Source organism: Pristiophorus japonicus, chromosome 20 (genome assembly GCF_044704955.1).
Source record: "Pristiophorus japonicus isolate sPriJap1 chromosome 20, sPriJap1.hap1, whole genome shotgun sequence".
Lineage (NCBI taxonomy): Eukaryota > Metazoa > Chordata > Chondrichthyes > Pristiophoridae > Pristiophorus > Pristiophorus japonicus.
The window spans coordinates 93,808,619-93,833,819 of NC_091996.1; the positions used below are offsets into that span (position 1 = coordinate 93,808,619).

At 51.0% G+C, this 25,201-nt stretch overlaps 1 protein-coding gene across 1 annotated transcript in view; it reads left to right on the forward strand.

The window, feature by feature from the left end:
- The first annotated feature begins 1,922 nt into the window (after positions 1–1,922).
- acadvl (acyl-CoA dehydrogenase very long chain) overlaps positions 1,923–25,201 on the forward strand; it is a 42,588-nt gene continuing 19,309 nt past the window's right edge. The window contains exons 1-8 of the mRNA XM_070863175.1: positions 1,923–2,054; positions 4,557–4,701; positions 5,655–5,784; positions 8,373–8,498; positions 9,741–9,939; positions 19,735–19,839; positions 20,822–20,908; positions 22,382–22,444. Coding sequence (XP_070719276.1) covers positions 1,974–2,054; positions 4,557–4,701; positions 5,655–5,784; positions 8,373–8,498; positions 9,741–9,939; positions 19,735–19,839; positions 20,822–20,908; positions 22,382–22,444 — 936 coding nt within the window. The 5' untranslated portion in view covers positions 1,923–1,973. The remainder of the gene's footprint in view (positions 2,055–4,556; positions 4,702–5,654; positions 5,785–8,372; positions 8,499–9,740; positions 9,940–19,734; positions 19,840–20,821; positions 20,909–22,381; positions 22,445–25,201) is intronic.

Consider the following 25,201-nt stretch of genomic DNA (forward strand, 5'->3'; position numbering starts at 1 on the left):
AGTGGAGGGCGCTCACCCTCTCCTGGTGCCGGGTGCATTCTCTATCTATTGAGACAAATTAAAAAGTCTGACTACTCGACATCTGAAATTAATGGGAAGCTGCAGGAGATTAAACTGCTGTCGTTGAGCAACTGACAGGAGAGCGAGCAGAGACGTTTAGTGGTTTGGGCTGAAGTTCCCAGTTCCAGTTCCGATGGGGTCGGGGGGGTCTCTGAATGCACCAGGAGACATTTTGCCCTTTTCAGAGACTGGGGACCGAGATTTCCATTAGCTGCACTGCCGCTTCTAAGAGTCCTTACCGACCAGAGGTGGACACATCCGACCTGTCCGAAAGTGTCCCCGGGGCGGAATCAGCGAGAACGGCTTTCCGCTCAGCCCGTTTCCCTGCCACGGCGGGCCCATGCCGCCCGGCGGCGGCCCCCTTTCTACCCCTGGTGCACTATTGTCCAGCGGGAGCGACTCCGCTGCCGGTCAGTGCCATTTACAGCTCTCCTGCCCTTAAAAGGGAGGTTTGCCAGGTCGGGCGGACAATTGTGCCCACCCCCCCTCTGGCCGCCAACAGGCAACCTGGGCACCCCCCATCCCCCTTGGCCCGGCTAAAACTAAAAACGTTGCAGAGTTCGCAGCGGCCCTCCCTGTTGTAACGCGGAGTGACGGCCAGTCCGGACCGCCCGCACTTCCGCCCCGCTGACCACACTACATGCACCCCCACTGAAATTTCGCCGGATTTTGCGCCCCGTGGATTGGAGTTCTGTTCTGAGCCCTGGAGGACGGAAATCAGCTGCTGGGGAAGGTTCTCTACCGGCACTATCAGCACTTGAGCCCCCCTAGTCAGGAGATCCGGTGGGACAGATTGCAGTGGCGTTCGCTGCCTTGACTGAGGGAACCCTACAGCAACAACAACAACTTACATTTATACAGCACCTTTAATGTAATAAAACGTCCCAAGGCGCTTCACAGGGGGTCAAATTGTGTTTGATTTGAGCTTTGAAAAGAGAGTTTAGGACAGGTGCCCAAAAGCTTAGTCAAAGAGGGCGGTTTTAAGGTGGATCTTAAAAGGGGAGAGAGAGGCAGGGAGTTCTAGAGCTTGGAACCCCAGGGTCACACTCTGGGTGTGCAATTTGCACTAAACATCCAGTGCACAAAGCTCACACACCCTGATATAGAAGAGCCAGCCGGCCCTCTTGCATGCTAATCCTCCGTCCTTGCTTCCTCATTATTGATCGACTCCAAACTCTGCCCCACACATTCGCACCCAACTGTTTTATCGATACAGTACTATCGTTTACTTGAAGTTTGCTCTCTTGCTCCCCCTATGTTCCAGTCTGTGCACTACGCATTCTGCCTGCTCCCTGTGTTGAAACCAGCCATGCCCGCTACTGTTAACTATCCTTCCCTGGTCTTCAAAGCTATACAACTCCTCGCGCCTCTAAATCTTTACTAACTCTTACCATCCACAGGCTGTTAATCCCCCAGCGCCACTTAACCAGCACTTCCTGATTTATCTCCAGTGGCTCACCTCTGAGTCAAAAGGTCAAGGGTTCAAGTGCCACTCCAGGAACTTGAGCACATAAATCTAGGCTGACACTTCCACTGCAGTGCTGAGGGAGGGGCAGTACTGAGGGAGCGCCACACTGTCGGAGGGGCAGTACTGAGGGAGCGCCGCACTGTCGGAGGGGCAGTACTGAGGGAGCGTCGCATTGTCGGAGGGGCAGTACTGAGGGAGCGCCGCACTGTCGGAGGGGCGGTAGTGATTCTTAAGCAACGAACCCACGAAGCGAATACGTTACTGCGGTGACGTTATCAGGTTCCGGTGGCCTTCCTGCACATGTTGCCTGCCGGAGGCAGGGTGCGACCGAGCGTTCCCCACCTGGATCCTGACCTTTCTCTTCCTGCCCCCCCCCCCCCCCCCCCCGCAGGAGGTCAACGACCCAGCGGCCAACGACTCTCTGGAGAAGGTGGAGGACAGTACGATGGAAGGCCTGAAGGAGATGGGGGCCTTCGGTCTGCAGGTGCCCTCTGAGCTCGGGGGCCTGGGACTCAGCAACACTCAGGTAACGCGGGCGGAGGGGCGCGTGGGCAGCAAACCCGATCTTAATCTCCCCGCGTAAGCACTTCTTCACACAAAGTGGAGAGGAAATATGGAACTCTTCCCCCAAAAAGCTGTCGAGGCCGGGGGTCAATTGAAAATGTCAAAACTAAGATTGATCGATTTTTGTTGGGTAAGGGTATTAAGGAATACGGAATCAAGGCGGGCGGGTGGAGTTAATACAGCCACGATCTAATTGAACATAATAACATAAGAATTTGGAGAATCGTACCAGGGAGAGGGTGTTCAGTGATCTGGAGAACCTGCGGATGCTCACAACAGCCGAGTCTGGGCTTTATAAATTGAGACGTGAAGGACAATAGCAAGGATGAAGTGCTAAACCCTGTATAAATCCCTGGTTAGGGCCCAGCTGGAGTATTGTGTCCAATTCTGGGCACCACACTTTAGGAAGGATGTCACGGCCTTGGAGAGGGTGCGGAGGAGATTGACCAGAATGGTCCCAGGGATGAGGGACGTCAGTGAGGTGGAGAGACTGGAGAAGCTGGGGTTGTTCTCCTTGGAGCAAAGAAGGTTAAGGGGAGATTTAATCGAGGTGTTCGGAATCACCAGGGGTTTGGATTGAGTAAATAAGGAGAGACTGTTCCCGGGACAGGAGGGTCGGTAACCAGAAGGACACAGATTGAAGATAATTGGCATAAAAGCCAGGGTAATCCTCGTCGCCAATCAGCCCGGGCTGATCGTTGTGCGTTTCCCCTTCAGTGACATTATTACCAGAAACAAGTGAGGCAGCACCCACTGCCCCCAGGGTAGATTTCTGTGGGAGGTTCGCAGGCTTACCTGTGAAGAAATTAATGGTAAAGAGAAACTGGGGTTGGACAACAATTATGGCTGGATCACCATCAAGTGACAAAATAGAATGACATCGAGTGTGCGGCACAGAAAGAGGCCATTGGGCCCCACCGCTCCGTGCCGGTGTTTATGCTCCATACCAGCCTCCTCTCACCCCTCTCCATCTCACCCCATCGCCATCTCCTTCTATTCCTTTCTCCCTCATGTGTTCCCTGAAATCCTTAATCGATGATACAAAAATCATTGATTAAAGAAGTTGGGGTTGTTCTCTGGAGCAGAGAAGGTTAAGGGGAGATTTAATAGAGGCGTTCAAAATCATGAGTTTTAATCAAGTAAATAAGGAGAGATTGTTCCCTGGGCAGGAGGGTCGGTAACCAGAGGGACACAGATTGACGATAATCGGCAAAAGAACCAGAGGGGGAGATGGGGAGAATGTTTTTACGCAGCGAGTTGTTGTGATCGGGAACGCGCTGCCTGAAAGGGCGGTGGGAGCAGATTCAATAGTAACTTTCAAACGGGGAATTGGATAAATACTTGACGGGGAAACATTCACAGGGCTGTGGGGAAAGAGCAGGGGGAGTGGGACTGATGGGATCGCTCGCTCACAGCCGGCACAGGCTCGATGGGCCCAATGGCCTCCTGCGCTGTATCATTCTATAAATATGGAATTCAGGAGAAACTTCTTTACCCAGAGAGTGGTGAGAATGTGGAACTTGCTACCACAGGGAGGGGTTGATGCGAATAGCACAGATGCATTGAAGAGGAAGCAGAGAAGTACAGGAGGGAGAAAGGAATAGAGGGTTATGCTGATTGTGAAGTACGTACCTGTAGTATGCTCGCAGGTTTAAGTTTAATTTGTTTATTGTGCCGGTTTTAGTCCCCGCCCCCCATTTAGCCAGGGTGCACTTGTATAATTTGTGTGTTGGTGCTCTCAAAAAGAAAACGCAAAAAAAACAAGAGGGTACCTGAAAAGTTTTTGGAGTGTGCCGCTCCCCCTTTAATCAGGGGGCACTTGATTATTGTCTTCAACTAAAATAGTAGTAGAGCTGTTGTTTACTAATCACAACTTAAAATAGTTGTAGAGCTGTTGAGTTGGGAGTGGCTTAGCCAGTTACATGATGTTCACAAGACTCAATAAAACCCCGGCCAGTTGGGTTCGGGGGATCCACGATGGGGCAGGTGGTTGTGAGCCTGGTGGATGAACTGGTAATTTGCAGTGTGATAGTTAAACCTTTGCTAATAAACCAATTAGTTCTTGATAGCAAAGAACCCAAGAAGCGAATATATTACCGTGATGAGAGTGAGAAGAGGGGCGAAAGAGCGCGGGGGGGGGGGGGGAAGAGAGCCGGCAAAGGCACGATGGGCCAAATGGCCTCCTTCTGCACCGTAAGGTTCCGCGTGCTGCGCTGTTGGAGGGCACAGCTCCCATTCTTGTTTCGGAGATCCTGCGTACCCCTGGTCAGTTCCGAGATCGGCGTCTGAACTTGCTGACAGAGGTGGGGACTTGCACAGTGGCGGGGAGGGGGGAGTGTGCAGGAGAACGCAGCGCTGCACGGGTAGGGGAAGGGGTGGGGGATGTTGAACGTGCGGGGGGGCTGAAGTTAGCCCAGGGGTCACCTTGCACGGAGAGCAAATGGACACTGTGTTTGTTTGGCAGTACGCTCGGCTGGTGGAGATCGTTGGCATGCACGACCTGGGTGTGGGCATCACTCTGGGCGCTCACCAGTCCATCGGCTTCAAAGGAATCCTCTTGTTCGGGACCGATGCCCAGAAACAGAAGTACCTCCCAAAGCTGGCCACAGGTAGGCAATGGGGAGGCGGGGGCAGACCCCGCCTACAGGTGGGGGTGGTGGGATGGGGAGGAGGGGCGATCCTGTCTGCAGGTAGGCAGCATTGAGCAGCGGGGTGGGGAGAGGGAGGACCCTGGCCTTTCATCATCGCTGCTTTACTCGCTATCTAACCCGTTAGAATCACAGATATTTGCGGCACGGAAGAAGGCCATTTTGGCCCATCGTGTCCGCACCGGCCGACCAAGAGCTACCCAGCCTAATCACAATTTCCAGCTCTTGGTCCGTAGCCCTGTAGGTTACAGCACTTCGAGTGCTTTTTAAATATGGTGAGAGTGAGTTCCAGACCCCCATAAACCTCTGGGTGAAGAGGTTTCTCCTCAAATCCCCTCTAAACCTCCCCCCAATTACTTTAAACCTCTGCCCCCTGGTAGTTGAACCTTCTGCTAAGGGAAATAGATCCTTCCTATCCACTCTATCTCGGCCCCTCATAATTTTATACACCTCAATAAGGTCTCCCCTCAGCCTCTGTTCCAAAGAAAACAACCCCAGCCTATCCAATCTTTTCTCATAGCTAAAATTCTGCAGTCTAGGCAACATCCTGGTAAATCTGCTCTACTCTCTCTAGTGCAATCACATCTTTCCTGTAATTGTACCTGCCTTGGGAGTGTTTGATGAGACAGTGTAGAGGGAGCTTTACTCTATATCTAACTCCATGCTGTACCTGCCCTGGGAGTGTTTGATGGGACAGTGTAGAGGGAGCTTTACTCTGTATTTAACCCGTGCTGTACCCGAGTTAGAGCTGATTAATGCTGATAGCTCTGGGTGCAGATATCTGGCCACTTCCATCTTTTTGCACGTGAGGAACCCAATGGCAGGAGTCATTGTCCTACCTGTAGCACTGGGTAATGCTGTGACAGCCCGAGGTGGTGAAAGGTGCTGTAGAAATGCAAGTTCTTTTTGCCCAGGTGAGACGATTGCTGCCTTCTGCCTGACTGAGCCCACGAGCGGGTCCGACGCCGCATCCATCAAGACCACCGCCGTCAAGAGTGACTGCGGAAAATATTACATCCTGAACGGAGGCAAAACCTGGATCAGGTACGGGGTCAACTGGCGGAGTCGGGAGTTGTAATGAAGCTCAGAAACACTCCCACACTTCTACCGCCTTTTTGCTTTGTGACATATTCTAACTAATGCACTCCATTCCACTCGGCGAAAACAAAGAATCTCTCAAAAACTCTCAATTGGCTGGACTAGGGAATCCAGAAATCCTGTCCTCGTCGCCAATGTGATATATCCTTACGACATCATTAACAAACACACTGTACAAGATGGCACCAAAACAGGAAAACCTGTCATCATATGACTGCCACATGACCCGTTTATTATTCACCTGCTCTGCTGCACGGACCTAGTGCGCGCACACATCGCAGTGTGGGCTGGCCCATGCTGCCCCTGGGCACCTGGCCCCGAACTCATGTCTCTCCTGGGCCCCGAACTCGAGCCTCTCCTGGGCCCCGATTGCATTCCTCCACAGTCTCTTGCCGCTCCTGCTGTATCCACCCACACTCCAATCACCGACCTGGACCTTGATGACGTCACTCTTGGCTGCCGTCGCCCTCCTGCACCAAGCTTGCGCTGCTTCCTGAAGTGGGTCCACGCTGCTCCCGGGCTGCTGCATCTCTGCTCCTTTTATGGCCCCGACCTGGTGTCTTGGATAACCTTTGCCACTGGACCAAGACCTCGCTCTGTCAAGCCTGTGTGGTGGCTCGTGTGCAATGGCCACCCCACGTTAAAAAAAAATCCACGCATGGGCATCTTCCACCCTTCAGGATGTAGTTCGGGATCTGGAATATTAGGTCCTTCATTGAAATACCTGTCAACTCATCCTTTTTTGGCGTGGAAGCAAGTCATCCTTGCTTAGAGGGACTGCCTATGATGATGATTATTTATCAGTAGTCGCATTACCACAGTAGTCCACTAGGTTGAGCAGTAGTCCACTCGGGCGCTCTATTATATGCGTGAAGAAGTGTTTCCCTGCAAAAAGCAGTAGACGCTCGCTCAGTTAATAACTTTAAATCTGAGATTGGGTGGAGTTATGAGCCGTGATCTCATTGAATGGGGGAAACAGGCTCGAGGGGCTGAACGGCCTCCTCCTGTTGCTATGGACGTGAATACAGACGATGATGAAAGGGTAAACAGTGAAAGATTGTTTCCACCGGTTGGAATGCAGACTGAGGATCAGCCCTCGAGTAACGAATGGGAGTAGTGAGAAGAGATGTATGCCGGAGCAGGGCATTTTGTGCGAGCCCCGTTAGTTAAAATTTTTCCCCTCACTGGAAAATAATTTGCCCTGTAACTTGCTGGGAGTAAGAGCTGATAACGGGGCGGCGAGGGCATCGGGGTATCTGGGACTATGGTGAGCGATGGCTCCAACAGTCAGTTTCCCCAACCAGCGAGATTTAAAGATTGAGAAAAAGTAAGAAAATTCAAATTTAAAATTCACATTTTTTTCCAATCTCTAAGAAGAATTTACTACCTGCCGGAATGAGATTGAACAGTTTGCATTGCTCCCTCTCTGGGCCGGAGCGGGTTGATTGGCGTCACAGTTCCTGACTGGAGGTTCCGCATAGGCTGCCTGCCCGCCTCAAGGGAAAAACGTGTGTGCACGGAAATTTGAATGGGCCGCCCAAAAAACATGTTGGAGGGAACATTGATTGGCGTTGCATTATCGTGGTGTTAATAGGGTACTTGCGCTGTTGCGTACAAGCTCTGACTTTCTGTGGCGAGTTTAATTGGCATGGAATGCGTATGTCCAGCGCGCTCCCAAAACTCACGGGGAGGTTGAGGGCGAGCTGCGCAAACCGTCCAGCTCATTCTGGCATCACGCAACTCGCTGCTTGTTTCCCCTTCGCCTAAACTGACTGGTCGATTTGTGCATTAATAACAGCGTGCGTCACAAACTCTTCGCTATGTTACCAGCAAGATTTGGGCCATTGAATCTCCGTCTCACAGCTTGCCGCGGTGGGATTTGAACTCTCCCAGCCTCCAGTACTGTAACCGAAGGCTGCCATATCCCGGGGCCATCATCTTTTCTTTTTTTATTCGTTCATGGGATATGGGCGCTATTGCTCTTGAGAAGACGGTGGTGAGCCGTCGCCTTGAACCGCTGCAGTCCCGTGGCAGTGAAGGTACCCCCCACAGCGCTGTTCGTGAGGGAGTTCCAGGATTTTGGCCCAGCGCCGATGAAGGAACGGCCAATATATTTCCAAGTCGGGATGGTGTGTGACTTGGAGGGGTGGCGGCTGTAACGTATGCCCCTGTGAGTATGCTCACAGGTTTGTAGAGCTGTTGAGTTGGAAGTGGCTTAGCCAGCCACGTGACATTCACAAGACTCAATAAAACGCCAGCCAGTTGGGTTCATGGGATCCACGATGAGGCAGGGGGTTGTGAGCCTAGCGGATGAACTGGTAATGAATTCTTGAGGAACCCATGCAGCAAATACATTACAGTGGTGGCGGTGTTCCCGTGCGCCTGCTGCCCTTGTCCTTGTAGGCGGTGGAGGTCGCAGATTTGGAGGTGCTGCCGAAGAAGCCTTGGCAAGTTGCTGAAGCTAATAGATGCAGCTGTTCTTGTGTACACACACCCAGGGGGAGCCCTGTAATCATGTCTGTGTGTTTTGGCAGTAACGGTGGCCTTGCAGATATCTTCACTGTCTTCGCGAAGATGCCGGTGAAAGATGAAACCACCGGTGAACTGAAGAACAAAATCACCACGTTCATTGTGGAGAGAGGTTTCGGCGGAGTGACGAGGTTAGTGGTGTAACGTGTTTAATGTGTGTGGGTGTGAAATATCGTGACTCTGCGCACACTTCCAGCATGTTCCATTCCAAATTCCTATGTCAACATTTATAGTGCAAACTTCCTATGTAAACGAGTCACGTTGACACAGCACCCTCCGCCTGTGAAAAGTTTCAGCGCCCCCTCTGGCAGCAGGGCACAATTACTGTGTGACAACTTTATAAAGGAAATATAGACTGAATTATATATGTACTTCCCAGTTTTACTCATCAATCCTCCCCAAGCCTGCTACTTGGCATTGTACATTGTTCAGTCAAGGCCCATGGGAGATTAACTCGTGATTCATTGACCGTAAAGAAAGTTTGCCTTTTTGGCAGCACCTTTCACCACCTCAGGAAGTTCCAAACCGCATTACAGCCAATTAAATACTTTTTGAAGTGTAGTCACTGTTGTATTGTAGGAAACGCGGCAGACAATTTGCGCATTGCACACTGGGAAGAACTCCCCTGCTCTTCTTCGAAATAGTGCCCATGGGATCTTTTATGTCCAACCGAGTGGGTGGGCGGGGCCTCGATTTAACGTCTCATCCAAAAGATGGTATCTCCGACAGTGCGGCGCTCCCTCAGTACCGCCCCTCCGACAGTGCGGCGCTCCCTCAGTACCGCCCCTCCGACAGTGCGGCGCTCCCTCAGTACCGCCCCTCCGACAGTGCGGCGCTCCCTCAGTACCGCCCCTCCGACAGTGCGGCGCCCCCTCAGTACCGCCCCTCCGACAGTGCGGCGCCCCCTCAGTACCGCCCCTCCGACAGTGCGGCGCCCCCTCAGTACCGCCCCTCCGACAGTGCGGCGCCCCCTCAGTACCGCCCCTCCGACAGTGCGGCGCCCCCTCAGTACCGCCCCTCCGACAGTGCGGCGCCCCCTCAGTACCGCCCCTCCGACAGTGCGGCGCCCCCTCAGTACCGCCCCTCCGACAGTGCGGCGCCCCCTCAGTACCGCCCCTCCGACAGTGCGGCGCCCCCTCAGTACCGCCCCTCCGACAGTGCGGCGCCCCCTCAGTACTGCACTGGGAGTGTCAGCCTAGATTTTTGTGCTCAAGTCTCTGGAGTGGGAAGTGAACCCACAACCTTCTGACTCAGGCGAGAGTGTTGCCCACTGAGCCACTTAGTGCAAGTCCCTTTGCTGTTGTACTCTCTGCCTCCACAAGCGTTGTCAACCTCCACCGAGAGCTCACCGCCCTCTCGCGCTTGCGTTTCAGCGGGCCGCCGGAGAAGAAGATGGGGATCAAGGCGTCGAACACAGCGGAGGTTCACTTCGACAATGTCAAGGTGCCGGTGGAGAATATTGTGGGCGAGATCGGCGGCGGATTCAAGGTGGCCATGAATATCCTGAACAATGGCCGGTTCGGCATGGCCGCCGCACTGTCTGGCACCATGAAAGGAGTCATCGCCACGGCCGTAAGTGTCTCCCAAATCGTTCCCACCTGCGAGAGAGGGCCAGCTTCAGCTAACGCACGCAGTCGCTCGCTCAGTGACACAGTTTATCTTTTTCTTTATTAAACCTGTATCCAATTTGAATGAAGGAACTTACATTTCTATAGCGCCTTTCTCGACCACCAAACGAACATCTCAAAGCGCTTCACAGCCAATGAAGTACTTTTTTGAAGTGTAGTCACTGTTGTAATGTGGGAAACGGGCAGCCAATTTGCACACAGCAAGCTCCCACACACAGCAATGTGATAATGACCAGATAATCTGTTTTAGTGCTAATTTTTTTTTCTCTTTACCCACGGCAACTGGTGATGATTCCGCCATTCACACCCTAGCTAGACTCATCTTTTGTTTCTTAACTTGTTCCAGAGACATCAGTTATTATTGGAGTGGTCAGCTGTGGCTCAGCGGGTAGCACCCTCGGCTCTCAGTCAGCGGGCCGTGGGTTCAAGTCCCGCTGCAGGGGCTTGAGCACAAAAATTCAGGCTGACACCTCTCGGGTGGCTGTGAAAGATCTCATGGCACTGTTTCGAAGAAGAGCAGGGGCGTTCTCCCCGTTGTCCTGGGGCCAATATTTATCCCTCAATCAACGTCACTAAAACAGATTATCCGGGTCATTATCACATTGCTGTGTGTGGGAGCTTGCTGTGCGCAAATTGGCTGCCATGTTCCCCACATTACAACAGTGACTACACTCCAAAAGTACTTCATTGGTTGTAAAGTGCTTTGGGACGTCCAGTGGTCGTGAAAGGCGCTATCGAAATCCAATTCTTTAAATTTTTCTCCTCTAGACCCACCTTTTGTTTTTTTACTTGCCATATTACCATCCCCTGTTGTCCCTCTAATCTCTCCTGCCTTCCACCCTATCACAGACCTTCCCATTTGTTCTTTCCTCCCCATCCCCTTTCACTGCCCCTACACTTCCTTAAGAATCTGTTACAACTCTAAAGCATTTTTCAATTCTGACGACGTGTCACAGACCTGAAACATCAACTCTCTCTCCACAGATGCTGCCCGACCTGCTTAGTGTTTCCAGCATTTTCAGTTTTTATATGTTTAAGTGATGCTGGTTGAGGGATACATATTGGCCCCAGGGCACTCAACCAACGGCATTATCACGTTGCTGTGTGTGGGAGCTTGCTGTGCGCAAACTGGCTGCTGCGTTTCCCACATTACAACAGCGACTACACTTCAAAAAGTACTTAATTTGGCTGTAAAGCGCTTTGGGGCGTCCTGAAAGGCGCTGGAGAAATGCCAGTACTTTCTTCACGCAAAGTAATTTGGATTTGATCAAAGCAGGGCCTGGGGCTCAATGAGTTTAACCAGAAGGGTTGCTGGGCCAGAGAGATCAGGGAAGTCCCAAGACCATTCTCCATCTCTGATGTGGCCCTCATGGCTAAAGGGATCAAGGGGTATGGAGAGAAGGCAGGAATGGGGTACTGAAGTTGTATGATCAGCCATGATCATATTGAATGGTGGTGCAGGCTCGAAGGGCCGAATTGCCTATTCCTGCACCTATTTTCAATGTTTCTATCTCAACTGGGGATGGCGAGCAGCTGTCCTGCGCTTCCCTGAGGTTGGGGAAGAAAAAGCAGTCCATGTTTTCCTGCTCCCGAACTCCGTCCAGGGACTTCTGCTGGAAGGTGCAGGAACGTTGATGATGGGTGATGGCTGTGATTGCTTCCTTGCCCCCCAACCCGCCTGCGCCCCCCCCCACCACTGTGACTGAATAAAGAAAGAAAAGAAAGATTTATATAGCGCCTTTCACGACCACCGGATATCTCAAAGCGCTTTACAGCCAATGAAATACTATTGGAGTGTAGTCACTGTTGTAATGCGGGAAACGCGGCAGCCAATTTGCACACAGCAAGCTCCCACACACAGCAATGTGATAATGACCAGTTAATCTGTTTTTTTGGTTATGTTGATTGAGGGATAAATATTGGCCCCAGAACACCGGGGATAACTCCCCCTGCTCTTCTTCGAAATAGCACGATAGGATCTTTTACATGCACCTGAGAGAGCAGACGGGGCCTCGGTTTAAGGTCTCGTCCAAAAGACGGCACCTCCGACGGTGCGGCGGTCGAGTGTTATTGGAGCTGCACTCAGCCAGGCAAGTGGAGAGTGTTCCATCACACTCTAGACTTGTGCCTTGTAGATGGTGGAAAGGCTTTGGGGAGTCAGGAGGTGAGACACTCGCCGCAGAATACCCAGCCTCTGACCCGCTCTTGATTCCGAAGATGAGGGGGTTGACTTATGAGGAAAGGTTGAGGAGGTTGGGCCTCTACTCATTGGAATTCAGAAGAATGAGAAGTGATCTTATCAAAACGTATAAGATTATGAGGGGGCTTGACAAGATGGATGCAGAGAGGATCTTTCCACTGATAGGGGAGACTAGAACTAGAGGGCATGATGAATAAGGGGCCGCCCATTTAAAACTGAGATGAGGAGGAATTTCTTCCCTCAGAAGGTTGTAAATCTGTGGAATTCGCTGCCTCAGAGAGTTGTGGAAGCTGGGACATGGAATAAATGTAAGACAGTTTCTTAACCGATAAGGGAATAAGGGGAGTGAGCGGGGAAGTGGAGCTGAGTCCATGATCGGATCAGCCATGATCGTATTAAATGGCGGAGCAGGCTCGAGGGGCCATATGGCCTACTGCTCCTATTTCTGATGTTCTTATGCCACAGTAGACATGGTGGAGGGAGCGACTGTTTAAGGTGGCGGATGGGCAGCCATTGTCCCGGGGGAACTGTCCGCCCAACGTGACTCAGCACTTTCCGCAGAGAAGATTGGCAAAGGGAGGGTGGTGCAGGGGGGCCACGGTGTTTGCTTTTTCTCCCACAGCCCCGCGCGCCCTCCTGTGGGTGGGGAGTTTCCCAGCCCAGCGCAGCCCTCCTGTGAGTTCCTGTGTGTTTTTCTTTCTGCTTGTCTCAGCAGTGCCGGTCGGGTAGCTGCGGTGGGGAGCTGGGTCGTGTGACAGGATGCGCGGGGCTTGCAGTTATTTTTGGAAGCTGCTTGTTTGTGCTTCTGCCGCCCCGCTCGACCCCACGTGCTCTCCCCAGCTTGCGTAACGCTTCGACCTGACCTGATTTTCCTCTCTCCACACTTCCCATCGCAGAATATCGGGCAGAAAGAGTTGCCCATTTTTGAACAAATCTTGGCTGATCGAACTTGGACATCTTTTGCTTTCTCCTCCACGTTCCCCTCGCCCTGCCCCCCGCCCCTTGCACTTCAACCGCGCCTTTCAACCACCTCAGCAAGTCCCAAAGCGCTTCACAGCCAATAAAGTAGTTTATGAAGCATAGTCACTGTTGTAATGTAGGAAACGTTGCAGCCAACCTGCGCACAGCAAACTCCCACAGCTGAGCCTGAAAGGACGGTAGACACAGATTCAGTGGAAACTTTCAAAAAGAAATAGAAACACATGAAAAAAGGCTGTGTTTTCAGAGCTGTGGGGAACGAGCAGGGCAGTCGGACTAAGTGGATCGCTCTTTCAATGATGCACAGGCACAATGGCTCGAATGTCCACCTTCGAACAACATAAGAATTAGGAGCAGGAGTTGGCCATTCAGCCCCTTGAGCCTGCTCCCCGCCATTATATAAGATCATGGCTGATCATCGACCTCAACTCCACTTTCCCGCCCGATCCCCATATCCCTTGATTCCCTGAATATCCAAAAATCTATTGATCTCTGTCTTGAATATACTCAACGACTGAGCCTCCACAGCCCTCTGGGGTAGAGAATTCCAAAGATTCACCACCCTCCGAGTGAAGAAATTCCTCCTCATCTCAGTCCTAAAAGTAAAATTCTGTTTACAGCACAGAAACAGACCATTGGGCCCCACCGCTCTGTGCCGGTGTTTATGCTCCACACCAGCCTCCTCCCACCCCTCTTCGTCTCATCCCATCACCATTTCCTTCTATTCCTTTCTCCCTCATGTGTTTAGCCAACTTCCCCTTAAATGCATCTCTGCTATTCGCCTCAACCACTGCCTGTGGCAGCAAGTTCTACATATTGATTGGACTAACCAAACTGGTAGCAATACGGTGGAGGAGGATTTCCTGGAGTGTATTAGGGATGGTTTTCTAGACCAATATGTTGAGGAACCAACGAGGGAGCTGGCCATCCTAGACTGGGTGATGTGTAATGAGAAAGGACTAATTAGCAATCTTGTTATGCGAGGGCCTTTGGGGAAGAGTGACCATAATATGGTAGAATTCTTTATTAAGATGGAGAGTGACACAGTTAATTCAGAGACTAGGGTCCTGAACTAAAGGAAAGGTAACTTCGATGGTATGAGACGTGAATTGGCTGGAATAGACTGGCGAATGATACTTAAAGGGTTGACAGTAGATAGGCAATGGCAAACATTTAAAGATCACATGGATGAACTTCAACAATTATACATCCCTGTCTGGAGTAAAAATAAAACGGGGAAGATGGCCCAACCGTGGCTAACAAGGGAAATTAAGGATAGTGTTAAATCCAAGGAAGAGGCATATAAATTGGCCAGAAAAAGCAGCAAACCTGAGGACTGGGAGAAATTTAGAATTCAGCAGAGGAGGACAAAGGGTTTAATTAGGAGGGGGGAAATAGAGTAGGAGGGGGGAAATAGAGTATGAGAGGAAGCTTGCTGGGAACATAAAAACTGACTGCAAAAGCTTCAATAGATATGTGAAGAGAAAAAGATTAGTGAAGACAAACATAGATCCCTTGCAGTCAGATTCAGGTGAATTTCTAATGGGGAACAAAGAAATGGCAGACCAGTTGAACAAATACTTTTGTTCTGTCTTCATGAAGGAAGACACAAATAACCTTCCGGAAGTACTAGGGATCCGAGGGTCTAGCGAGAAGGAGGAACTGAAGGATATCCTCATTAGGTGGGAAATTGTGTTAGGGAAATTGATGGGATTGAAGGCCGATAAATCCCTGGGGCCTGATAGTCTGCATCCCAGAATACTTAAGGAAGTGGCCCTTAAAATAGTGGATGCATTGGTGATCATTTTCCAACAGTCTATCGACTCTGGATCAGTTCCTTTGGACTGGAAGGTAGCTAATATAACACCACTTTTTTAAAAAGGAGGGAGAGAGAAAATGGGTAATTATAGACCGGTTAGCCTGACATCAGTAGTGGGGAAAATGTTGGGATCAATTATTAAAGATGAAATAACAGCGCATTTGGAAAGCAGTGACCGGATCGGTCCAAGTCAGCATGGATTTATGAAAGGGAAATCATGCTTGACAAATCTTTCGGAATTTTTTGAGGATGTAACTAGTAGAATGGACAAGGGTGAACCAGTGGATGTTGTATATTTGGACTTTCAAAAGACTTTTGACAAGGTCCCACACAAGTGTTGGTGTGCAAAATCAAAGCACAAGGTATTGGGGGTAATGTACTGACATGGATAGAGAACTGGTTGGCAGACAGTAAATATGATAGTTGGGATAAACGGGTCCTTTTCAGAATGGCAGGCAGTGACTAATGGGGTGCCGCAGGGCTCAGTGCTCGGACCCCAGCTCTTTGCAACATACACTCAATTCCTTCATCTAAATCATTAATGTAATATCTCCAAGTTTGCAGATGACGCTAAACTGGGTGGCGGTGTGAGCTGTGAGGAAAAACATAGAAACATAGAAAATAGGTGCAGGAGCAGGCCATTCGGCCCTTCGAGCCTGCACCGCCATTCAATGAGTTCATGGCTGAACATGCAACTTCAGTACCCCATTCCTGCTTTCTCGTCATACCCCTTGATTCCCCTAGTACTAAGGACTACATCGAACTCCTTTTTGAATATATTTAGTGAATTGGCCTCAACAACTTTCTGTGGTCGAGAATTCCACAGGTTCACCACTCTCTGGGTGAAGAAGTTTCTCCTCATCTCAGTCCTAAATGGCTTACCCCTTATCCTTAGACTGTGACCCCTGGTTCTGGACTTCCCCAACATTGGGAACATTCTTCCTGCATCTAACCTGTCTGAACCCATCAGAATTTTAAACGTTTCTATGAGATCCCCTCTCATTCTTCTAAACTCCAGTGAATACAAGCCCAGTTGATCCAGTCTTTCTTGATATGTCAGTCCCGCCATCCCGGGAATCAGTCTGGTGAACCTTTGCTGCACTCCCTCAATAGCAAGAATGTCCTTCCTCAAGTTAGGAGACCAAAACTGTACACAATATTCCAGGTGTGGCCTCACCAAGGCCCTGTACAACTGTAGTAACACCTCCTTGCCCCTGTACTCAAATCCCCTTGCTATGAAGGCCAACATGCCATTTGCTTTCTTAACCGCCTGCTGTACCTGCATGCCAACCTTCAATGACTGATGTACCATGACACCCAGGTCTCGTTGCACCTCCCCTTTTCCTAATCTGTCACCATTCAGATAATAGTCTGTCTCTCTGTTTTTACCACCAAAGTGGATAATCTCACATTTAACTACATTATACTTCATCTACCATGCATTTGCCCACTCACCTAACCTATCCAAGTCACTCTGCAGCCTCATAGCATCCTCCTCGCAGCTCACACTGCCACCCAACTCAGTGTCATCCGCAACTTTGGAGATACTACATTTAATCCCCTCGTCTAAATCATTAATGTACAATGTAAACAGCTGGGGCCCCAGCACAGAACCTTGCGGTACCCCACTAGTCACTGCCTGCCATTCTGAAAAGTACCCATTTACTCCTACTCTTTGCTTCCTGTCTGCCAACCAGTTCTCAATCCACGTCAGCACACTACCCCCAATCCCATGTGCTTTAACTTTGCACATTAATCTCTTGTGTGGGACCTTGTCGAAAGCCTTCTGAAAGTCCAAATACACCACATCAACCGGTTCTCCCTTGTCCACTCTACTGGAAACATCTTCAAAAAATTCCAGAAAATTTGTCAAGCATGATTTCCCTTTCACAGGTCCAAGTCAGCATGGATTTATCATGTCACCTCTTTCCAAATGCACTGCTATGACATCCTTAATAATTGATTCCATCATTTTACCCACTACCGATGTCAGGCTGACCGGTCTATAATTCCCTGTTTTCTCTCCCTCCTTTTTTAAAAAGTGGGGTTACATTGGCTACCCTCCACTCCATAGGAACTGATCCAGAGTCTATGGAATGTTGGAAAATGACTGTCAATGCATCTGCTATTTCCAAGGCCACCTCCTTAAGTACTCTGGGATGCAGTCCATCAGGCCCTGGGGATTTATCGGCCTTCAATCCCATCAATTTCCCCAACACAATTTCCCGACTAATAAGGATTTCCCTCAGTTTCTCCTTCTTACTAGACCCTCTGACCCCTTTTATATCCGGAAGGTTGTTTGTGTCCTCCTTAGTGAATACCGAACCAAAGTACTTGTTCAATTGGTCTGCCATTTCTTTGTTCCCTGTTATGACTTCCCCTGATTCTGACTGCAGAGTACCTACGTTTGTCTACGTACGCCAAGAGGCTGCAGGGTGACTTCGACAGGTTAGGTGAGTGGGCAAATGCATGGCAGATGCAGTATAATGTCGATAAATGTGAGGTTATCCACTTTGGGGGCAAAAACAAGAAGGCAGAATATTATCTGAATGGCGGTAAATTAGGAAAAGGGGTGGTGCAACGAGACCTGGGTGTCATGGTTCATCAGCCATTGAAAGTTGGCATGCAGGTACAGCAGGCGGTGAAGAAGGCAAATGGTATATTGGCCTTCATAGCTAGGGGATTTGAGTATAGGAGCAGGGAGGTCTTACTGCAGCTGTACAGGGCCTTGGTGAGGCCTCACCTGGAATGTTGTGTTCAGTTTTGGTCTCCTAATCTGAGGAAGGACGTTCTTGCTATTGAGGGAGTGCAGCGAAGGTTCACCGGACTGATTCCTGGGATGGCTGGACTGTCATATGAGGAGAGACTGGATTGACTGGGCCTTTATACATTGGAGTTTAGAAGGATGAGAGGGGATCTCATAGAAACATATAAGATTCTGACGGGACTGGACAGGTTAGATGCGGGAAGAATATTCCCGATGTTGGGGAAGTCCAGAACCAGGGGACACAGTCTAAGGATAAGGGGTAGGCCATTTAGGACTGAGATGAGGAGAAACTTCTTCACTCAGAGAATTGTTAACCTGTGGAATTCCCTGCTGCAGGGAATTGTTGAGGCCAGTTCATTGGATATATTCACGAGGGAGTTAGATATGGCCCTTATAGCTAAAGGGATGAAGGGGTATGAGAGAAAACAGGAAAACGGTACTGAGGGAATGATCAGCCATGATCTTATTGAATGGTGGTGCAGGCTCGAATGGCCTACTCCTGCACCTACTTTCTATGTTTCCACATTCTCACCGCTCTCTGGGTAAAGCCTTTTTTTCTGAATTCCCTTTTTGATTTCTTGGTGACTAACATATCAATGGCCTCTAGTTCTGCTCTTCCCCACAAGTGGAAACATCCTCTCTGTATCCACTCTATCAAAACCTTTCATCATTTTAAAGACCTCTATTTGGTCACCCCTCAGTCTTCTTTTTTTGCAAGAGAAAAGAGACCCAGCCTGTTCATCTGTTTCTGATATGTACACCCTCGCATTTCTGGTATCAATCTTCTCTGCACCCTCTCCAGTGCCTCTTTATCCTTTTTATAATAAGGCAACCAGAACTGTACGCAATACTCCCAAGTGTGGTCTAACCAAGGTTCAATACAGGTTTAGCATAACTTCCCTACTTTTCAATTCTTTACCGCTAGAAATAAACCAGAGTGCTTGATTTGCTTTTTTTATGGCCTTGCTAACCTGTGTCGCTACTTCTAGTGATTTCATCATCATCATAGGCAGTCCCTTGGAATCGAGGAAGACTTGCTTCCACTCCCAAAGTGAGTTCTTTGGTGGCCGAACAGTCCAATTCGAGAGCCACAGTCCCTGTTACAGGTGGGACAGACATTCATCGAGGGAAGGAGTGGGTTTGCCACATGCTCCTTCTGCTGCCTGCGCTTGACCTCTTCATGTTCTTTGCGTTGAGATTCGAAGAACTCAACGCCTTCCCGGATGCACTTTCTCCACCTCGGGCGGTCTTTGGCCAGGGACTCACAGGTGTCAGTGGTAATGTTGCACTTTACCAGGGAGGCTTTGAGGGTGTCCCAGTAACGCTTCCGCTGCCCACCTTTGGCTTGTTTACCATGAAGGAGCTCCGCATAAAGCATTTGCTCAGGGAGTCTCTTATCTGGCATGCGAACTATGTGGCCTGCCCAGCGAAGCTGATCGAGTGTGGTCAGTGCTTCAATGCTGGGGATGTTGGCCTGGACGAGGACACTGATGTTGGTGCGCCTGTCCTCCCAGGGGATTTGCAGGATCTAGTGATTTATGGATCTATTCTCCCCCTCCCCGCCGACGCGCCCTCTCCTGCTGAGAAAACGGCCAATTGGATCTTCAAGCACTGGCTGAGGCCTAGAATTGGGGATATGGGCAAATCTGAGGCCCTCCCGTCCTCTTTAAACTTCAGCTCCTCCAAAACCCCCTGTCCTAATTCGCACCGCGTCCCGTTCACCCATCGCCCCCTGTGCTCGCCGACCAACATGGGCTCCCGGTCCAGCAACGCCTCGATTTTGAAAGTCCTGAATTCCCCATTGGATTTATTAGTGACTGTCCCTAGTTCTAGTCTCCCCCACAACTGGAAACATCTTCTCTGTCTACCAAGCCGCTTGATAATGTTCAAGGTCTCGCTCGGGTGTGACTGGCCATAAAGCTGAGCCTATGGGTTGTGTGTGCGATTCTCACGCTGGGTTGTCTCCCCGGGACAGGTTGACCACGCTGCGAACCGCACGCAGTTCGGCGCCAAGATCCACAACTTTGGCGCCATCCAGGAGAAGGTCGCTCATATGGCGGTGCTGCACTACGTGACCGAGGTAAGGAGAGCTGGCCGGCCAGTGGCCCTTCGCAGTGACCAGCGAGTGTGCTCAGCCCCCTGGGAGGCCGGGGAACGCCTCTTCTTCGCAATATCACGCCTGGCGACTTGCACTTTACATTCCCGTCATCTGTTATGATCCAGAGCCCTCCCCGAGAATGAAAAACTTGCATTTCTCCAGCAACTTTCACGACCACCGGACGTCCCAAAGCGCTTTATCGCCAATGAAGCACTTTTGGAGTGGAGTCGCTCTTGTAATGTGGGAAACACGGCAGCCAATTTGCGCAAAGCAAGCTCCCACAGACAGCAATGTGATAATAAACATACAATCTGTTTTTTAAGTGATGTTGAGGGATACATATTGGCTCCAGGGCACTGGGCATACCTTCCATGTTCTTTGAAATAGTGCCATGGGATCATTTACGTCCACCCGAGAGGTTTAATGTCTCCACCAAAAGATGGACCTCCAACAGTGCGGCGCTCCCTCAGTACCGCCCCTCCGACAGTGCGGCGCTCCCTCAGTACCGCCCCTCCGACAGTGCGGCGCTCCCTCAGTACCGCCCCTCCGACAGTGCGGCGCTCCCTCAGTACCGCCCCTCCGACAGTGCGGCGCTCCCTCAGTACCGCCCCTCCGACAGTGCGGCGCTCCCTCAGTACTGACAGTGCGGCGCTCCCTCAGTACCGACAGTGCGGCGCTCCCTCAGTACCGCCCCTCCGACAGTGCGGCGCTCCCCGAGTACCGCCGCTCCAACAGTGCGGCGCTCCCTCAGTACCGCCCCTCCGACAGTGCGGCGCTCCCTCAGTACTGGAACTGGGAGTGTTGGACCAGATATTGTGCTCAGGTCTCTGGAGTGGGGCACGAACCCACGACCTTCTAATGTGACCCTGAGAGGCGAGAGTTCCATGCACTTCAGGAGCGGGAAGAGCAGCGACGAGTCGTGTCCGCGAACACTAATGGTGATTTCTTCTCTTCCCCCTTGCAGTCCATGGCATACATGATCAGCGCTAACATGGACTCCGGAGCCACCGACTTCCAGATCGAAGCAGCCATCAGCAAGATCTTCGCGTCGGTAATTGTTGCCGTGGGTTTGCTTTGTCTATGCATGTTCGGAGTGGGACTGTCTGTCGCGTAATCTGGTGTGAGCACAGTGTCACTGACCCTGTATCTCCTGCACTGAGATGCGTGTCGGGTTTTACCAACCCAAACTCCAGCGTCCGTGGCCCGAACGATCGCGGTGCTTTACATTTGAAACGGGACAGGTGCACGGTTAACTGGTATGGGCCATGGCGGATTGCTGCTTCGGTGTGGTTCTGAGCTCGGTGGTAGCCTTCCGCTTCCCCGCCCACCCCCTTCCCCCCACTCGCCGGCAGTGCTCGGACTGCTGATTGAACCTGTCACCTTTCCCAGTTAAACTTTCCGAGCCTTTTCGAGGGATTTTGTCTTCTGCATTAATTAATTTATTTTTAAAGGCACCCCCTGGGTTTTTGCAGCAGGAGGGAGTCCTCCCTAGCTCCTCATCCCGCCCCATACGGAGGCTGAGACTGAGATTTTGTGACCCAGTTTCTAACACCAAGTGGTGCACTCACACGCCGCCACCCACGTGCTGGTACAACTCGCGTTTTCACAAATTGGAGAGAAAGACCTTGCATTTCTATAGCACCTTTCACCACCTCAGGACGTCCCAAAGCGCTTTACAGCCAATGAAGTACTTTGAAGATTAGTCACTGTTGTAATGTGGGAAATGTGGCAGCCAATTTGCGCACAGCAAGCTCCCACACATAGCAATGTGATAATGACCCAGATAATCTGTTTTTTTTGTTATATTGCTTGAGGGACAAATATTGGACCCAGGACACCGGGGATAACTCCCCTGTTCTTTTTCAAAATAGGGGCCACAGATTTTTTTTTACGTCCCCCTGAGGGTGCAGACAGGATCTCAGTTTAACGTCTCATCCAAAAGATGGCACCTCCGACAGTGCGGCGCTCCCTCAGCACCGCCCCTCCGACAGTGCGGCGCTCCCTCAGCACCGCCCCTCCGATAGTGCGGCGCTCCCTCAGCACCGCCCCTCCGACAGTGCGGCGCTCCCTCAGTACTGCACTGGGAATGTCAGCCTGGATGTTGCACTCAAGTCTCTGGGATTTGAACCCACGACCTTCTGATTCAGAGGCGAGAGTGCTGCCCCCTGAGCCAAGCTGACACCTCTCTTGTGTCAAACTGTGACATACTATTGCACCTTTACACAAAAGGGGCTTGTGATTCTGTTGCTGCTGTTTGCATTTGGCCAGCAGTTTGGGGAAAGGGATTAAAGAAAGTGCGAGGCTCCGCACCAGCCCTTGAGTTAAGGCCTCCAGTTGCGGGACAGTAAGTGCGCGGTTACCCGAGTTTTCAAACCCCACCCCGTCGGTGGTTGGGAGACGACGCGATTAAGACGGGGGGACTGCAGGAGACGGGGTCACTCTCCTGAGACAGGAATGATCCAACGGAGGCAAAGTGAAATTCCCCGTTCCAGTCACGCTGACTCTACTCCCAATCTCTCCACAGGAAGCTGCCTGGACTGTGACTGACGAATGTATTCAGCTCATGGGCGGAATGGGCTTCATGAAGGTCAGTGTCTGATTAACTGATACAGCGTCTTTAACGTTGTAAAATGTCCCAGGGCGCTTCACAGGAGCGGAATCAAAACAAAAGTTGCTACCAAACCACAGAAGGAGATATTAGGGAGGTTTTAAAAAGCGTCTCAAAGGAGGAGAGAGAGGCGGAGAGATCTAGGGAAGGAATTCCAGAGCTTGGACCCCAGGCAGCTGAAGGCACGGCCACCAAGGGTAGAGCGATGGAAATCGGAGGATACGCAAGAGGGCAGAATTGGAGGAGTTCAGAAATAGGGAGGGATGTAGGGGCTGGAGGAGGTTACAGAGATAGGGAGGGATGTAGGGGCTGGAGGAGGTTACAGAGATAGGGAGGGATGTAGGGGCTGGAGGAGGTTACAGAGATAGGGAGGGGTGTAGGGGCTGGAGGAGGTTACAGAGATAGGGAGGGGTGTAAGGGCTGGAGGAGGCTAGAGATGGGGAGGGGTGTAGGGCTGGAGGAGGATACAGAGATAGGGAGGGGTTAGGGCTGGAGGTTGTTACAGGGATGGGGAGGGGTGTAGGGCTGAAGGAGGATACAGATGTAGGGAAGGATGTAGGGGCTGGAGGAGGTTACAGAGATAGGGAGGGGTGTTGGGGCTGGTGGAGGTTAGAGATAGGGAGGGGCGAGGCCATGGAGGGATTTGAAAACAAGGATGAGAATTTTGAAATCGAGATGTTGCTTAACCGGAAGCCAATGTAGATCAGCGAGCATAGGGGGTGATGGGTGAGTGGGACTTAATGCGAGTTAGGACACGGAGCAGCCGAGTTTTGGATCACCTCGAGTTTATGTGGGGTAGAATGTGGGAGGCCAGCCAGGAGTACGTTGGAATAGTCAAATCTAGACGTAACAAAGGTGTGGATGAGGACTTCAGCAGCGAATGAGCTGAAGTAGGGGCGGAGACGGGCGATGTTATGGAGGTGGAAATAGGCGATCTTAGTTATGCTGTGGACATGTGGTCAGAAGCTCATTTCAGGGTCAAATATGCCACCAAGGTTGTGAACAGTCTGGTTCAGAACGGGTAGACTGGGTGCGTGATGCATGGTGGTTATTGTTGAGAGGAGGGGAAGAGAATACACATTAAATGGTAGGACACTGAGAAGTGTAGAGGAACAAAGGGACCTGGTAGTGTAGGTCCACAGATCCCTGAAGGTAGCAGGCCAGGTAGATAAGATGGTTAAGAAGGCATACGGAATACTTGCCTTTATTAGTTGAGGCATCGAATACAAGAGCAGGGAGGTTATGCTTGAACTGTATAAAACACTGGTTAGGCCACAGCTGGAGTACTGTCTGCAGTTCTGGTCACCACATTACAGGAAAGATGTGATTGCACTGGAGAGGGTACAGAGGAGATTTACAAGGATGTTGCCTGGACTGGAGAATTTTGGTTATGAGGAAAGATTGGACAATCTGGGGTTGTTTTCTTTGGAACAGAGAAGGCTGAGGGGAGACCTTATTGAGTTGTATACAATTATGAGGGGAGTGGATAGGAAGGACATGTTTCCCTTGGCAGAGAGGTCAACAACCAGGGGCATCGATTTAAAGTAATTGGGGGGAGGTGTAGAGGGGATTTGAAGGGAAATTTCTTCACCCAGAGGGTGGTGGGGGTCTGGAACTCACTGCCTGAAAGGGTGGTAGAGGCAGAAACCCTCACCACATTTAAAAAATACTTGGATGTGCACCTGAAGTGACGTAATCTGCAGGGCTACGGACCGAGAGCTGGAAAGTGGGATTAGGCCGGGTAGCTCTTGGTCGGCCGGCACGGACACGATGGGCCAAATGGCCTCCTTCCGTGCTGTAAATTTCTGTGATACTGTGAGAACTGAGACAGTGATTGGGGCAGACGCAGTGTGGTGTTATGAATGATGCTAAAAAATTGCAGGATCCTCCCTCAGTATACTGACACTGGTGATTCTAATCTTGGTTAAACAAATTGTGTACTCAGGAGAAACAGCGTTATCTCGCACCTCATCTCCGTCGCTGAATTATTCAAAAATATTTTATTTACAGCAACAACAGCTTGCCTTTACGCCGTGCCTGTAACTAAATAAAACGTCCCAAGGCGCTTCACAGAAGCATCACCAGGCAAAATTTGACACCAAGCCACATAAGGAGAAATTAGAGCAGGTGACCACAAGCTGGGTCAAAGAGGTCGGTTTTAAGAAGCGTCTTAAAGGAGGAAAGAGAGGCGCAGAGGTTTAGGGAGGTAATTCCAGAGCTTAGGTCCCAGGCAGCTGAAGGTACGGCCGTCAATGGTGGAGCGATGGGAATCGGGGGATGTGCATGAGGCCAGAATTGGAGAAGCGCAGAGATCTCGGTGAGGGGCAGGGGTGGGGGTTGTAAGGCTGGAGGAGGTTACAGAGATAGGGAGAGGTGTAGGGGCTGGAGGAGGTTATAGAGATAGGAAGGGGTGTAGGGGCTGGAGGAAGTTACAGAAATAGGGAGGGGGTATAGGGGCTGGAGGAGGTTACAGAGATGGGGAGGGGTGTAGGGGTTGGAGGAGGTTACAGAGATAGGGAGTGGTGTAGGGGCTGGAGGAGGTTACAGAAATAGGGAGGGGGTATAGGGGCTGGAGGAGGTTACAGAGTTAGGGAGGGGTGTAGTGGCTGGAGGAGGTTACAGACAGGGAGGGGCATAGGGCTGGAGGGGGTTACAGAGATAGGGGGAGGGGTGTAGGGGCTGGAGGAGGTTACAGAGATAGGGGGAGGGGTGTAGGGGCTGGAGGAGGTTACAGCG